The sequence below is a fragment of the Pyxicephalus adspersus genome, chromosome 5 (genome assembly GCF_032062135.1).
Source record: "Pyxicephalus adspersus chromosome 5, UCB_Pads_2.0, whole genome shotgun sequence".
Classification (NCBI taxonomy): Eukaryota; Metazoa; Chordata; class Amphibia; order Anura; family Pyxicephalidae; genus Pyxicephalus; species Pyxicephalus adspersus.
The window spans coordinates 23,528,434-23,544,406 of NC_092862.1; the positions used below are offsets into that span (position 1 = coordinate 23,528,434).

Here is a 15,973-nt window from a genome sequence, read left to right on the forward strand (position 1 = left end):
AGTGTCTCTTGAACCCCCATTTACATACCAGGACTGTGCTGTGTCTACTCATCTGTGTCTGTTCCTCCAAATAATTGTTTCCAGGGACAAACTTGGACATCTATTGGATGTCGATATGAAGCTCAGGAGGGCAGCTGCATAAACACTATGGTGCTGCAGTGCCTATATCTGTGTTGCTTATACTCACAGCATTTCTTAACAAGCAGGCAGGGGTTTACTCATCTGAGTACAAAATCTACACATTTTATTGAACTGGAGACAAACAGATATTAAACATACACGATTGGTTATACCTGCCAAAGCCTTGGTATTTTAGTCCATCCAGTCCTGGGATTGACACAGCGCTTCCACTCTAAACAACCAAGCAGGGCCGGGGATTTTCTCTGCTGCAATTAAAGAGACCCTGTCTGTAAAATACCACAAGTGTGAGAAGTGTTTAGGGACTGTCTGACATTGTTTGACTAAATAGATTCAAATAAGGATGTAGAGCGTAGAAAAAAAAACAGCTGGGCAATGTGACTGCTCCTGGCAGAGACTTCTCCCATCTTGGCTCCATCTCCCTTCACCTTCCAGCCATGACACACTGTCCAGGGATACACAAAACTTTTATATCAGCGCTTTGGGGAACTAAGACCATGGAGGGGTCTCCTAGCTGGAGGGGGATGACAAGAGAACCTGTCACTGCACCCAAACTGGTCATTGTACAATTCCTTGTACACGCTCTTATCATCTCTTGTCTGGACTACTGTAACATCCTCCTCTCTGGTATTCCACTAACTCGACTCTCTCCTCTACAATTTATTATGAATGCTGCAGCCAGACTCATCCATCCTTCCCACCGCTCCTCTTCAGCTGCATCTCTTTGTAGTTCTCTTCATTGGCTTCCATTTCACCTTAGAATAAAATTCAAGCTCCTGTGCTTTGCCTTCAAATCCCTCCACAGTTCTTGTCCCACTTACCTTTCTGACCTGATAGAATAATACTCCCCCAGCCGCTCTCTTTGCTCCTCCAATGACGTACTAATGACTTCCTCACTCATAACCTCATCACACGCACGGATAAAAGACTTCTCTAGAGCTGCCCCAACTCTCTGGAATGGTCTTCCTTATCCTATTTGGCTTGCTCCTACTTTCTGCTCATTTACAAGAGCACTCAAACCCATCTTTTCAAACTTGCCTACTCGTCTTTTTCTGGCTTTTAAAACCCTCACTACTTCCCACCACTACATATTCCCCCTCCTATTGTGTGCTACATCCCCTATCTCTAGGCTGGGTACACGCGTGCAATAGTTCTCATCTGATAATTGGCTCAGGGCTGATATCGGACGAAAATCGTGGTCCATCGACTGAACGACTGTCCTGGCTGTTCCACGGATGATGGACAAAGAACAACCAAAAAGTGAAGGGGAAGAGCACAGCGAGGTGCTGATCCGTCGTTCCCCCCTCCCCTCTCCATAGAGCAGAACAGTGCCGTATGTACAGCGCTCGTTCATGCATCGTGCAGTCCTTCAGGATCCTCCTCCTGTGTCACTGTCTATATCTGTCTGTCATTTGCAACACCTATTTAAAGTACAGTGCTGCGTAATATGTTGGCACTTTATGAATACTGTTATTAATAATAATGATAATATTATTAATAATAATATACACACTTGTCATTATCACTTCTAAATACATAATGTTCAGTACTAGGCTCGCCATTTCTCTACAGATTCTACTAAACAAGGACACTTATAATAATATCACATTTTACTGGCAGCATCTATACATAGCAAAGAGTCAGGCTGACCTCCAAAGAGTCACGTGACAAGCTGCAAGCTTAACTTCCGCCCTCATTGCCCTTTCTGTCCGCGACCGGCTGCGTCTGATGACGTTTGATCGTAGCTGAGAGCTAGGAAAGATGGCGGCCAGTGCATCGGGTAAGGACGCTGGATATGTCATGTGTCGGCGCGGGGTTTTAAGGTGGTTGACGGGGGGTTATAGACAGGGACTGGGCTCAGAATACTGGGGAGACATGGTGAGGTTAGTGTGGGGGCTCTGAGTGACATAGACGGGCAGGAGTAGCTATGTCCTCCAGATGACCCAGCCAGCTACATGTACAGGGAAGGGTGCAGGAAACCCTGCTATAGCCTTACACTGTGCTGTATATTATATACTTTATATATAGACTCCCATAGTCCTATATTAGTGTGTGTGTGTGTGTGTGTGTGTGTGTGTGTGTGTGTGTATGTATGTATGTATGTATGTATGAGAAGGTAGATAACACCCAGCAGGGATCTCACACCTCCTATGCTGGGCCACACATAAAACAATTTATGATCGAGCCATCATACCATCGTCCATAGCAACCCTATTACTAGCCAAAAAAAAATTAGCCTGTAATGGACTATGTATACTTTTCTCACTTTACTGTATTGTCGATTCTCACGATACTATCTGTCACTGATGTTGCCATTTCTAAATGTGACCGCTACTTCATCCCTGCCATGTTCTCTGTGTCCTTCTTGCCTTGGCACCCTGCTAAGAAGGGCCAGGCACACTTACCACACCTGGCACCTTTTTGTGCAACACTCCTGTTTAAAAAAAACATTTTCACTTTACATAAAAGGGTTGTCTACCCTTTTATGTAAAGTGAAATTTCTAAATTTAGGTACGCTTTAAAGCTGCATACATACGTGCATCAATAGTCGTTGGAAATAGATCCTTTCCAACGACTAATACTGCACAATGCATTAATGAATGTTTTACATACAGCACCGTTCTGCTCTATGCAGAGTGGAGGGGGAGATCGATGGGCAGCACCCTGCTGCGCTCTGCCTTTCCTTGCATTAGGATCGTTAGTCGTCCATCGTTTGTGGATCCGCCAGGATGGACGACTGGCGCTGTACGCATGCCAGATTCTCGCCCAATATCGGCCCTGAGCCTATTGTCCGGATAGAACCGTTGCACGTGTGTTCATTGCTTAAGTCTTTTCATGGTGAACTTCTGTAGGTTATCCTAGGGCTATGTACACACATTAAATTCACCTCTAATACACATGGTCAGGATCCTTCGAATGGTCATTCATGGAGCCGTGATAGAACGATTGCAATAAAAGTGAAGGAACGAGAGCACGACAGGGTGCAGCTCACTCATTCTCCCCTCTCCATAGAACACAATTGTGCTGTATGTACGGTGCTTGTTAGTTTATCTGTCCCTCTTTTGTTGCTAGAAATAATCAGGAAATAACAATATTTGCATGTGTGTACACAGCCAGCGACAGTCACTTTCCGCTTACACATTTCAGTCAAAGATCCTTGCACTACATAATTGTTGGCACATCTACTATAGTAGTATATTGTACACATTACACATGGGTTAGGTACTGATGTTTGGAGTGCAGCTGCTAATAACAATCTGTTTGTGTTCTTTCCTCAGTTGTAGTCTCCAGGCGGATGATGGGCACCATAAACAAGTGGTACTACAATCTTGCTGGATTTAATAAATATGGTAATTTTAAATGTTTCTAAATGTCACTAATGTTGTGGAACCGGCTCTTTAGCTCTAACAGGTTTATTTAAATGCCTGTGTCCTCTAGTCTACTACAGTGTTGAAGCCAGAAATTTTTTAAGCTTGGTGGGAAGAAATTGTAGGTGGGTGGCAGCCCCTGTATTGTGACCCAACTCTTCAGTAACCACCCAGAAATAGCCGAGTGGTCACCGAAAAGTGCCAGGTAGTGTGCCTAGCTAAAAGGGGTTGGGGAGAACACTGTATTGTGTGCTTTATATGAGAATGGTTTATGTTTTTTTTAAATCAGATTTTTATTTTCCTTTTTGCAGGGCAGGATAAAGATTAACTGAAGTCTGGTTAAAAAAATTCCTGACTAGCAGGCTTTCTTCATATGAGGCCATGTGCAAGTATGCCCAGTGTGTCTGCATATTATGACAGACTTGCCTAAAAAAGCCCTCGCCTGCAGTGATTTGACAACCACAATGTCACTCCTCCTTTCTGCTGTCATTTGGCCTCTTTTGTCAGATTGTTCTGTCTGTCTGCCCTGACCTTTTGAGTGCACAGCTCGGTGTACAGGCTTGCCGTAATTCACTTTCTAAGACAAACAGTTCTGTGCACATGTATCGGGGTACGTAGCCTGGCCAATGAAGATGATGGCAGAAGGGACTAATGACATTGTGGTTGTCAATTCACTGCAGGGGGTGATTTGTAAGGCAAGTCTGTCTTAATCTGCAAATATTGTGATCATATTTACTCATAATGGCAAAACCTTGGACCTCACCAGTGGCATTTATATCTTGCTTTAAAGTATGTTCACAGTTTATGGCCATCAAATGTATGTGTGTCAAACAGCGGCCATGTCCCAAAACCTCTCATAAAAATAAAACATTTTATGTTGCTTCATACGTACCCATCTTGCTGCAGAAAAGATCTCGAGGTCAAAGGCAGGCCAGGTTTACAGTAAGCTCGGGAGGAACTAAGGAGGATGGAGGGGTAAAATGTCAAAAGAATAACATTGTACAGCATCTGGGAAGTGGAAAACAAATGAAGAAACAATATTTGGCTTTAACTATCATAATAAGAATAAACTGTATAACAATCATTTGGTATAAGATATTAGTCAAGTATAAGGAGTGAGACAAAAAAACGATGAATCAAATCTTCAAAAAGGATATAAACTTAGGGTATCAATGTAGTTGTATATTTCTAAATAAAAAGGCTGAAATAGACTGTTTTTTAGAATAAAAAGCACAGTCTGTTTTTCAGTCAGGTACTTGATGCACAAAGCAAAATATATCTGTTTGCCAAAACTGGTAGATGGGATTGTTTTGTGGTGTGTGCAGCAATGTATGAAATGTTGGTAAACTTTCATTTCCTTGGCCATTAAAAGTATGTGCTGACTACTAAAGGAATTGTTTGTATCCAGCCCTTTAGATGCTTGGCACACACCTTAGCTCAATTTATGTGCCTGATTTATTTAGGCTGTCCAGGGCTGGAGAGGATACGCTTTATCAGCGAACATGGGTGATCCAGCAAACCTTAAAATCATTTGATGTTTGTTAGCAAATATTTTTATTCCAGGACCAGATCCATTCCAGGATTGCTGTGCCAACCAGCTCCCCTGATGAAAGCGTATACTTTCCAGCCTTGGAGCGCTTTCATAAATCTGACCGTATGTCTAAAAATAGGATTGGATTGCCATCTCCTTCATTGTCTCCTTTACTTCATGTTTGTTTCTCACAATAGGCTTGATGCGCGATGACACATTGTATGAAGATAATGATGTGAAAGAAGCCATTAGGAGGCTACCAGCTAAACTTTATGATGAAAGAGTTTTCCGCATCAAAAGGGCACTCGATCTTGATATGAAAAAGACCATCCTTCCCAAAGAACATTGGACAAAATATGAAGAGGTATGTACTTTTAATGTACTTTTTTCAGCGTTTTTACTTGAAAATGTGTTACATTTTTACGAACTTCCACTTTTTATACTGTTGGATTGTAAGCTCTTCTGGGCAGGGTCTTTTACGCCTCCTCCTCCTGTGTCACTGTCTGTACATGGCTGTCATTTGCATCCCCTATTTAATGTACAGCGCTGTGTTATATGTTGGCGCTATATAAATACTGTTTAGTAATAATAGTAATAATATTAGTAATGAAGATATTAAAACAATTAGCTACATAATGGCAGGATGAGCCATTTGATGCTTTTGCTTGCCTTGGGTTGTCAGTCCAACACTGACACTTGTCAGTCCAACACTGTGAATGTGCTAACACCATGATAGCACTTCATCAGTGTGCTGCTGGTTTTTTTTTTTTTTTTTTTTGGTTCAGTTTTAGGCTTACATTGGGTTTTGGAGCATTCCATGATGCTAATTTGACTTGTATGCAAAAAAAATTGTGTTGCTACAAGGAAGCAACTAAAAATTTTCCTACAGAAAATTACCACCAGTCCACAGACCTTGTCCAGTCCAACTGATGTGAAGCTGTAAAGTAGTGCTTGCTCACTATATATATTCAAAGAAAATGAACACACTGTGCATCCATAAAGATTTTGGCACATTAGTCTGTGTTGGTTTTTCCTCTGTCCCGATCTTCATGTTTATGAATGATCACCACAGAAATGAATGAACTGGCAACCTAGCCATTTACCTATACTGACATAAAGTGTAAATCACACCCGATCATCAGGAGACTGCCAGTTTGACATTGACAATCCCTATTGGAGTTGCTTAGATGCGTTTTGACTTAACTGTCCTGATTGCCTCTTCACAAATGAAAGTAACTGGGCTGCATATGTTATTTCTAAACATGGCAATCAGTTACTCTTCATCGTTATAAAAATGATTGATATTGTTATAAAAGTGGTGATTAGGATTTGAATAAAAAAGTGGTGATCAGAATCTGGGATTGCTTCTCTTTATAGGCGAATGGGTATAGGAGCCCATTTATCTGCATGTCTTAAGCAAGTAGAATGAATATAGGTGCTTCAGCCCTAACTGTACTGGTCAGGAAATATAGGTTCGACAAGTAATGACTTGATACAAATTTTTGTTCACAGGATGTCCACTACCTGGAGCCATACCTGAAAGAAGTGATCCGTGAAAGGAAAGAAAAAGAAGCATGGAACAAGAAATGAGGCGATTGTCCTTTTACATTAATTTTGTTGTATATGTATAAAGATGTGTGGTTTTCGCCAATCTTCTTGATTGTTTATTGGTCTCTAATTCTGGAGCTGACCAATAATAAAGGTTACAAATGTTTCTGATTCAACTTTATTTTAAATTAATTTTCTTAAAATATATATTTAAGAATGAGGATTGTAGTGGTTGAATATTTGGGAAATTCAGGTAAAGAAAAGAAGCCTAAACCAATGTGGTGAAGAAGCCAATGAGGTTTGATAACCTCCGTGCTCAGAGTGAACTTTTGCAGAAGGCGAGCAGTATAATTTTATTCCTATTTCACAACAATTGAATTGCACAGATTTAAAATTTGGTGCTTTACAAGAACCCCTAACACTAACCAACAGGTAGATGTAAATGATTGCTGCTCATTAATACATACAATTGTATTCAAATGCAAGAAGTGTTGGTACCTAAACTTTGGTCTCCACCTCCTGCAATATGTCCACCAGAGCTCAGGCTGGGAAAGAAAGCAGCAGCATGTGTAGTCCATTAGTCGTAGTGCAGTATAAGGGGCTTGGTGGTAAAAGACAAAGCAAAGATACACGCTCCTCAGTTTGCTGCTTCACCATTTTCTGTCCATGTCCTGGGGGTGGGATGAGACATGTGTGTTATGTAACTTCATTAGATCTGCCCTGGCAGATTGGGCTATGCTGTGTATATTTCAGCATTGGATGGGCAGATAATTTTTTATGGTAATTATTTAATCATTTTATTTTGCTGTTTGTGTAGAGCTCAGCCTTTAAACAAAATAAGGATAACATACCTTTACCCAGGTTATGCTTGATTTTCTCTTCATCCTAACGTACTTCGTGAGCAGCATTCTTTACACCTTGACACTGGGCTGGGTCCCAAAATTTCCCATTTTAGTGTAGTGGGGAGTCATGCTCAAGTCTTTTTGTCTAAAATAAAATAGAAAAATAAGAAAACTTTCTGCAAACCCTGTCATTTAGGTAGGCACGACTGTGTTTCTCACTAATTAGGTGGAAGCTATTTGGCCTTTAGTTATGCCAGTTATACCCCTCCTTCAAAAAGCTCCATACTTTATACAGTGTCCTGGTAATATGTTTTACATGTTTAAGGCCTGGTCATGTTCTGCAGTGCTATTCATTGTAAATGGAACCCAAATATCTGTTCAAAATGTGCCACACACAGCACCCAATGTTGTGGCAGTTGTAATGCCAGCAACACCTATTGTTTGTGTGTTGTAGCCTATTATCCGAGCTCCTGAACACCACAAGCTGACACAATTGCCATCAAACAAACCCATATGCTGTGCATTCTAACATAAAATAGCAAGTGATGCCTACCCTTAGCCATGCTACAATTTTGCAAAGAGAAAGGAAAAAAAAGTGGCGTTTGGTTTCTTAAACTATATATAGGTGTGTTCTCACTTCTCTCAACATACCTGACGTAACGTTTATTTGTATAGGGCAATGCTTTGGCATTTATTCCATATATGCAACATTTTGCAAATAAATCTGGTCTGCCTCCAATAGCACACCCTTTCTCTTTCTTGGAGGCTGTGGTGACGGATTAGCCGTGTGTTGCTACAAATCACTTGAAGTCAGTTCTCGGGTCTTGCCCTGGATCGCTTGGAGGATAAAATGTCCCTAATGTGATGAAAGGTGGGCAGCCCAAACAGTGTAACTACAACAAAAATAGCACTTTAATTCTGACTGCATGAGTTAAGATGCTCATTGTCTCATTCAAGTGGTCATTCCAGGCTATATAATAATCATACATTACAATATAAATTATGGAATGGCTGTACAGAGAGAACCATTTATCTGTGATTGCCTCATTTGCTGTGCTTTATTGTTTCCTGTGGCTGGATGTTGCCTTGGGGATGGATGAGTCTTACAAGTGCTAAACCCACACCAGATCCATATGCTTGTCATCCGTCTCCCACTCACATCCCCACCTTCTTCATAGGCCGCCATAGACACCCCTTGTTTTCGGAGAATGATGTGTTCCTGCAATCCGGCCAGCCAGAAACTGAATTATAAGTACTTCTCAGGAGAGCGGGAGAGATAGGCTAGGAAGAAAAACTTGTTAATCATACATCATATTGTAGAAGCTCTGACAGCATGCACCTCATTTGGCCATTTAGATCATGGAACAGCCCTATTAAAAATGACAGGTGGGTCTAAATATCCCAGATAGATGTCTCTCTGAAGATAACTGAGCTGCTTGCATTCAGAACGCAGGTGAAAGCTGTTGAACAAAATCTATGAAGCCGCAGCCAGAAACTCCACAAAAAGCTTTAGTAACACAATTTATTACTCTTGAGTTCCAGGCATAAGCTTGGAGGCTTTTCCATACACTACAGGTGTGAAATCCTCCACATCATAAAAACAGAGAACAAGAAAAATGTTTTTTTGGTTTTTAAAGGGTCAGTCCACCCAGGACAAGGCCTTTCATGAGTTTTTGTTCAGGCCTTGCCCTCTGAGAGTGTGACAAGAGCACATATACCCTCCTTTATTCCATGGTGAGTACACAGAATTAAGGGGATTTTTCAACTAGCAGTCTGGTTTGCCATATGCAGAGGTGAGTATTAATAGCTGGGCATTGAGTGTACAAGACACTGTGTTGATTTCTGGAGTGATGCACTGCCTATGATACAGAACAGTGTAACAATGTAACAATATTGAGTATATAACATGCTGCTCAGTTTATAGGGCAATGTGTATTATATAACATACAGCAAAGTGTCCTCAGTGGACATGTGTCAGCTCAGTTTATAGATAAGGGCTATGTCTAATAAATATTGTACATCACAGTGTGCACAGTGGAGCATTGCCAAGTACAGCATAATGGGAAATGTACAGCATGATTCAGCAGTATAAAGCAAATAACATAGAGCAGTGTGTGTAGAGTGGGGCGCAATGCTCACAAGGAACATTGTAAAATTGATGACCAGCAATGCAGTGTGGAATGGATAACAGCGTGGAATGGATAGTGTGTGCAATACATTAGTTTGTGTCTACAATCTCCCAGTGCATGATATACAAGGTATATGGATATGACATAATGTAGAACACGGTGTCTACAATGTGGCATTTTGGAGTATATACAGCAATGAGTGCACTCAATATGGCAACATTTATAATGTACAGCACAAGGTACCCAATGTAGGAGTGTGTATGTGTAGGGATGTGCGACACTGCCTCTGGCATTCTCACGAAAATTTCCCCTGAGTTCCGATGGGTTCGCAAAATTTCGCTAACCCATCGGAACTTCGAGGAAACCATCGGAAATCACTATAAGAGGATTATCATGGCTGCATTCATAAATGCAGCTGCGATACTCCCCCTCTCAGAGTCCCAAGTCATGCGGCTTGCGTTTATGAATGAACGTGGCCGAGGGAAAAATCAGAAAAATTCCCACGCTGTATTCAATTCGACAAATTTATAAAATTTGCTCGCTCATCCCTATGAATGTGTAAGATGTAACATACAACAGAGTACACGCAATAGAGCAGTGTAGATTATGTAACATACAGCACAGTCTACACAATACAGCAGTTGAGCTTATTACTTACAATGCACTATTCCCAATCCCTTGGTGTGGGATATATATTGAAACATACAGAACAGTGTGTGCAATACAGTCATTTCCCAGTGTGGTGTATAACGTACATAATAGAGCAGTATGGCATTTATAATGTACTGCACAGTGTAGTTTACAACATACAATACAACACAATGTACAATATACAGTAGTGTGAATTGTATAACTTACAATACAATGTTTGCAAAGTAGTAGCTTTTAATATTTAATGTATAGCACAATGTACATGATACAGTAGTGTGGAGTTAAAAATGTACAGCACAGTGTTCACAATGTCACAGTATGTAGTATATAATATACATCACCCTATTACAATCATATTTTATTAGACATATGAGGAACCCTGTGTACTGGAATATTTTTTTTTTTGTCTATTGAATCATTTAAAAACGGCCCAGTTGTTTTAGACACAGCATTAATTAGGTACGGAGTAATATCTGTAAAATCAAGTGCTGCCATATATATAACACTCCATTATACATTTTTTGGAGTTTGGACAGATGGCAATGGGACAGTGTGTGTGGAAGGACGGACTGGCAAGAGATCTGTGTGGGCATACTGTGCAACATGAGAAAGTGGAGAGGGGAAAATAAACTTAAATAAATCATTGGCTTTCTATACTTTGCTTCATCAAATTCTGCTCTGTATTATGGGACAGTATGGGATGTATATATATATACTGTATATATGTTTTTATATGTAAATACTGCAATCATATAATCTGATTCAATTTACAGACCTTGCTTAGAAATAAGGCACATTAATTCTTCTACACTGCTTCTTTCTCTTAATCCAAATCCACATTTGTGTTCCTAGAAAAGCAGTTATTCTCTGCATGTTGAGGGTAATACAAAAAAGTTGCACCCTGGTTTTTCCTTTTTCTTCTTTTATTTTATAAATTTTGTATTTTGTGTTTATATGCTTTTCTATGAACAGTATTTGCTGCAGCATTTTCTGGCAATATTTTACATATAGAGCCACTTTCCATGGACCCATCTCAGGAATGAGTTTTTATTTGTCCATTGTCCTTGGGTAATAAACATGCATATATAATAATAATAATAATAATAATTATTATTATTATTACACATATATGGTTATAGTAGGCTGGTCCATTGAACAAGATATTCTAGCTAATAACCAATGGCTATAGGTACCTCTAGAGCCTCCGCACATGGATGTGAAGATCCCATTCCTCTCTTCCCATGATGAATGTTGGCCCATGTAGAACACAATGGACGACAGCAGAGTCAGCACATGGGTGAATACATTGCACAGCAATATTTAAAAGCCAGTGCTGACTGTTTGTGTGGAAATATAGTCGCAGGGTGCTCTCAGTCCAATACTTTTGTTTATTGGCTAACACATATGTGTTATCCTTATGCCAATCTGAGCTTGTGACAAATTTGGTATGGCAGGGGATTCAGTAGCTGCTTTACCAAGCTAAATGAAATATAGTTTTGTAAAATCACTAAATATCATAAACTATTTAATTTTAAAAAAAAAAACTTGTCCGCCTTTTTTATATCTTTGTTACACCTCGGTGCTGCTGATTTCTGAGGTCTCTTTGCAGCGACTTTCTATCTACATTATTACTAATAATATTATTAATAAACATTATTTATAAAGCTCCAATATATTATGCAGCACCGTACAATAGATAGGGGTTACAAATGACAGACAGATACAAACAGTGACACAGGAGGAGGAGAGGTCCCTGCCCAGAAGAGCTTACAATCTATCAGGAGGGGGAAGTAACACACAATAGGGGGGAAGATACAGTAAATATTGGTGGGAAGTAGTAATGGTTTCAAAAGACAGAAGAAGATGGGTAGGCAGACTTGAAAAGATGGGTTTGAGGGCTCTTTTAAATGAGCAGAAAGTAGAAGCAAGCCGAATAGGACGAGGAAGACCATTCCAGAGAATCAGGGCAGCTCTAGAAAAGTCTTGGAGCCGTGCGTGTGATGTGGTTATGAGTGGGGAAATCATTAGTAGGTCATTGGAGGAGCGAAGAGAGCAGCTAGGGGAGTATTTTTCCACCAGGTCAGAAAGGTAAGTGGGACAAGAACTGTGGAGGGATTTGAAGGCAAAGTACAGGAGCTTGAATTTGATTCTAAAGGTGAAATAGAAGCAAATGAAAAGAACTGCAAAGAGATGCAGCTGAAGAGGAGTGGAGGGATGGATGAATGAGTCTGGCTGCAGCATTCATAATAGATTTTGGAGGAGAGAGTCCGGTTAGTGGAATACCAGAGAGGAGGAGGTTACAGTAGTCAAGACGAAAGATGATAAGATGCATATATGCCAGTATAACGTATATATCCCAGGGTGGGTCCGCTGACGATGAGAACAGTTGTTTACAGTAATGACTGTTAAATTGGCTACTTGTGCTCTTCTTTAGAAGTCCATGTGATAGCTTGATAAGTCAGCAGCACAATTGGAAGGGACAGAGTACACGCACAATAGGGACAGAGTATTGTCACTCTATAACAAAAAGTGCCTAAGTGAGCACCTCCGTGCCAGGTATAGATTTCAAAGGCTATAAAAATATTAAAAATGATTTCTCCATGCTTGCTTTGTCTGTTGGGTCCCTTACATATCAGCAGTGCAACACCACACGGCAAAATAATTTGCTGCTGTGCACCAGGAAGTGGCAAACTGCAACACAAGTAGTATATTAGCAGGCATTTGTGCACCCTATGCAGTTCTTCAAAAGGAAACCGGGCAGTTAAAAGGGTCATTTTCTGGGACTGCACTGTGTTCCATCACATCTATGTGCACAATGTGGTTCCCAACCACTTCCATTGACTTGAATAGGTTGGGACTGTGATTGAGCCTGCAGAAGAAAACTGTAGTTCACCATGGATCTGAAATGTCCCCTAGAAGAAGCAGGGATCAGGCCATGATAGGAAGGTTTGAGCTGCGGGTATGTTTTGTGCTTAGTTGTTACAGTTTTTTAAGGCTTTTATAATTTGTCACAAGCAATGTTCAGATTGGTAGATTTACTTGCAAATATAATTGCAGTGAATTGTCAGCCTCTGAAATGGAATGTTTTCATGAAATAAAATCCGCAGAAGTCTTCTCCTGTGGTGTGAGGGATGCCACCCCCCTGATCCAGCTAAAGAAGAAATCCAATATAGGCAATATTAGGGAGAGCAGTAGGTGACCAGCACATAATAGAACCCCGCTGATATGATTAGAGAAGAAGCTTCTTCTAAATGTGCTACACACTGTAATCCACAACATGGGGAAGAAGAGCACTGGCTTCATTGTGAGTCATAAATGAGGATAGGTCACAGCTATTATTCCTTAATTAGGGAAAATCAGCAGCACCTCTCACCATTCATGCCAAATTATAAAACTGTGTGTGGGAACTAATCTGAAACTTTTGAAATTCAGGCAAAAAATTCAGGAATATGTCCTAGGGAAATGTGACATGGTGTCCTGCTGGCCAGACCAGGCTGGGAAAACGGAACTGGTGCTCAGGAGACAACGGCAAAAAACTAATGGGATTTGCTGCTTGAAGATTAGTCTCTGAAGGCTTGGGATCAGCAGAGGATAAAATGAAATCCTAATTGGAATAAGAAATAAAGAATAAACTTTTTTTTTTGGTTTCCAGTGTTGTGTATCAAGACCATAAAATACTCAAATTGTATTTGGTGCAACTTGTAGATAGTGTTGCTCGGATTTTAGCTAGGTGTGTATAATTTGTTTGATCTTTGTCATATTTAAAGGGCAACTTCAATTAAAAAAAAGAAAAAGTCCATCCCCCTAACCCTGTAACCTCAAAGCTCCCATCCAGGTGCCCACTTACCTTTCTGTGGTGGGGAAAGCCTCCTCCAGTGCTTACTTAATGGGCCTCAAATCGTTTCTAGTGATGTCCATGTTTTATTGGTGATTCCCCATGGACTTGAATAAAGCTGGACATTTTTCCTAGGAATGGACCAGTTCAAGTCTATAGGATGTAACAAGAACCAAGGAAGATTTCAGGCTCAGAGGATGGACCAGGTGAGACCATTACCATTATGTAGAGATAAAGAGCGCACCAAGATGGGGAAGGGAAGGGTTCAAGTTGAATACAAAGGTTGTCAGCACGTTCTACATTGTCCTAAATCTAAATGCAACCCCTCATATATCTAACTATGGGTAAATAAGAGATGAATTAAATAATTTCACGTCTGTGCCTGCTGACAGTTGGGCTGAGCCTAAAACATGGCGGACCTTGACATAAACCAAGATTTATATTAAAGTTTAAGGTATGTCTGGGTGCCCTACTCTTTGACACCTTATCGCACACAAAACCTTTTGATAGTTCCACTCAGTCTTCAGGCTCTTCATTTATAATGAAATATTCAACATAAAAGCTGAACTCAAATTACAAATAAAATATACTCAAATGTGCTTCTCATGACATAACCCATCATTAATAGAGACGCTATAATACTAACCACATGCATACTTCCAAAGCAGGTTAGAATCTGATTAGTTGGAGTAGTGAATGTCTTAGTACTGTCATTTAATTGCATTAGGGGCAGCACGGTGGCTCAGAGGTTAGCACTTTGGCCTTTGCCCAGGTTCCCAGGTTCATATCTTGGCACTCTATCTGCATGGAGTTTGTAGGTTCTCCCTGTGTTTGTGTGGGTTTCCTCTGGCTACTCCGGTTTCCATCTACATTCCATAAACATGCAGTTATATTAATTTCTCCCAAAATTGACCTTAGACTGTATTATTGACATATGACTTTGGTAGGGACATTAGATTGTGAACTCCTTTGAAAGACAGTTAGTGACATGAGTATGAACTTTGTACAGTGCTGTTGGCGATATGTAAATACTGTGTAGTAGTAGTAACCCCTTTTTTTTATGATTTTTAAGAAGCGGATGTCTAAAATTAATGATTTAGCTTGAACAACCTATTGGTGCTATAAAAATCCTGTTTATTATTTTTATTATTATTATTAATAATAATATTAATAATAATAATAATAACAATTGGTGCTGTAGCAGGGTGTCCCATGATATGACCAGGAAAGTCATTGATGGGATCTATGTAGCACCCAGGGTGAGGTACTTTATGCTTTATATCAGGGTTTCCCAAACAGGGATCTGTAGAGCCCTAGATTTCATTTAGAGGTTATTATTATTATTAATATTATTATTATTTTTAATAATAATAAATAGGATTTATATAGTGCCAACATTAAACAGGGGTTGAAAACGACAGACAGATACAGATAGTGACACAGAAGGAGGGGAGGACTATTAGGGTTTCCTTAAGCAATGAGCAATACCTGTCAAGCTCAAAAACGGCAAAAACAAAAAAAATACGCTTACCTTTAATTCCGCAGCGCAGTCAATCTGTCAGGAGGTTTCTTCCATCGAGTCCTGCATCGTCCAGGTGTCCATCTTCAGGTCAGCGCTCCAGGCGCCGCCATCTTCGCCTCTTCTTTGAGGTTCTTCTTTGAGGTGCGGGATCGGGTGACGTAGTTGGGGAAAAAAACTTGCTAAGAGTAAAGGACTCCTTGTGTGCATGCCCACAGTACTCGGGTATGAGCAGAAGGAGCACCCAAGAGCCTCCTGCGATGGGTGACGTAGCTATCCTGGGAAGCCTTGCGCTCCCATTCATTCTCAATCACCTTTTAAAAAAGGGGTTTCCACTTAAAAAAACCAAACACACAGATTTTTTACAGAAAAGGGTTGTCTACCCTTTTATGTCAAGTACAAATTCTGAGTT

General features: G+C 40.3%; 1 protein-coding gene across 1 annotated transcript; it reads left to right on the plus strand.

Annotated features, from left to right (window-relative positions):
- Positions 1-1,833: 1,833 nt before the first annotated feature.
- Positions 1,834-6,751, plus strand: UQCRB (ubiquinol-cytochrome c reductase binding protein). Its single transcript, XM_072410880.1, has 4 exons — positions 1,834-1,918; positions 3,417-3,488; positions 5,235-5,401; positions 6,550-6,751. Exons 1-4 carry the CDS (start codon positions 1,900-1,902, stop codon positions 6,625-6,627), a joined length of 336 nt encoding a protein of 111 aa, XP_072266981.1. The 5' UTR covers positions 1,834-1,899; the 3' UTR covers positions 6,628-6,751.
- The last annotated feature ends 9,222 nt before the right edge of the window (positions 6,752-15,973 follow it).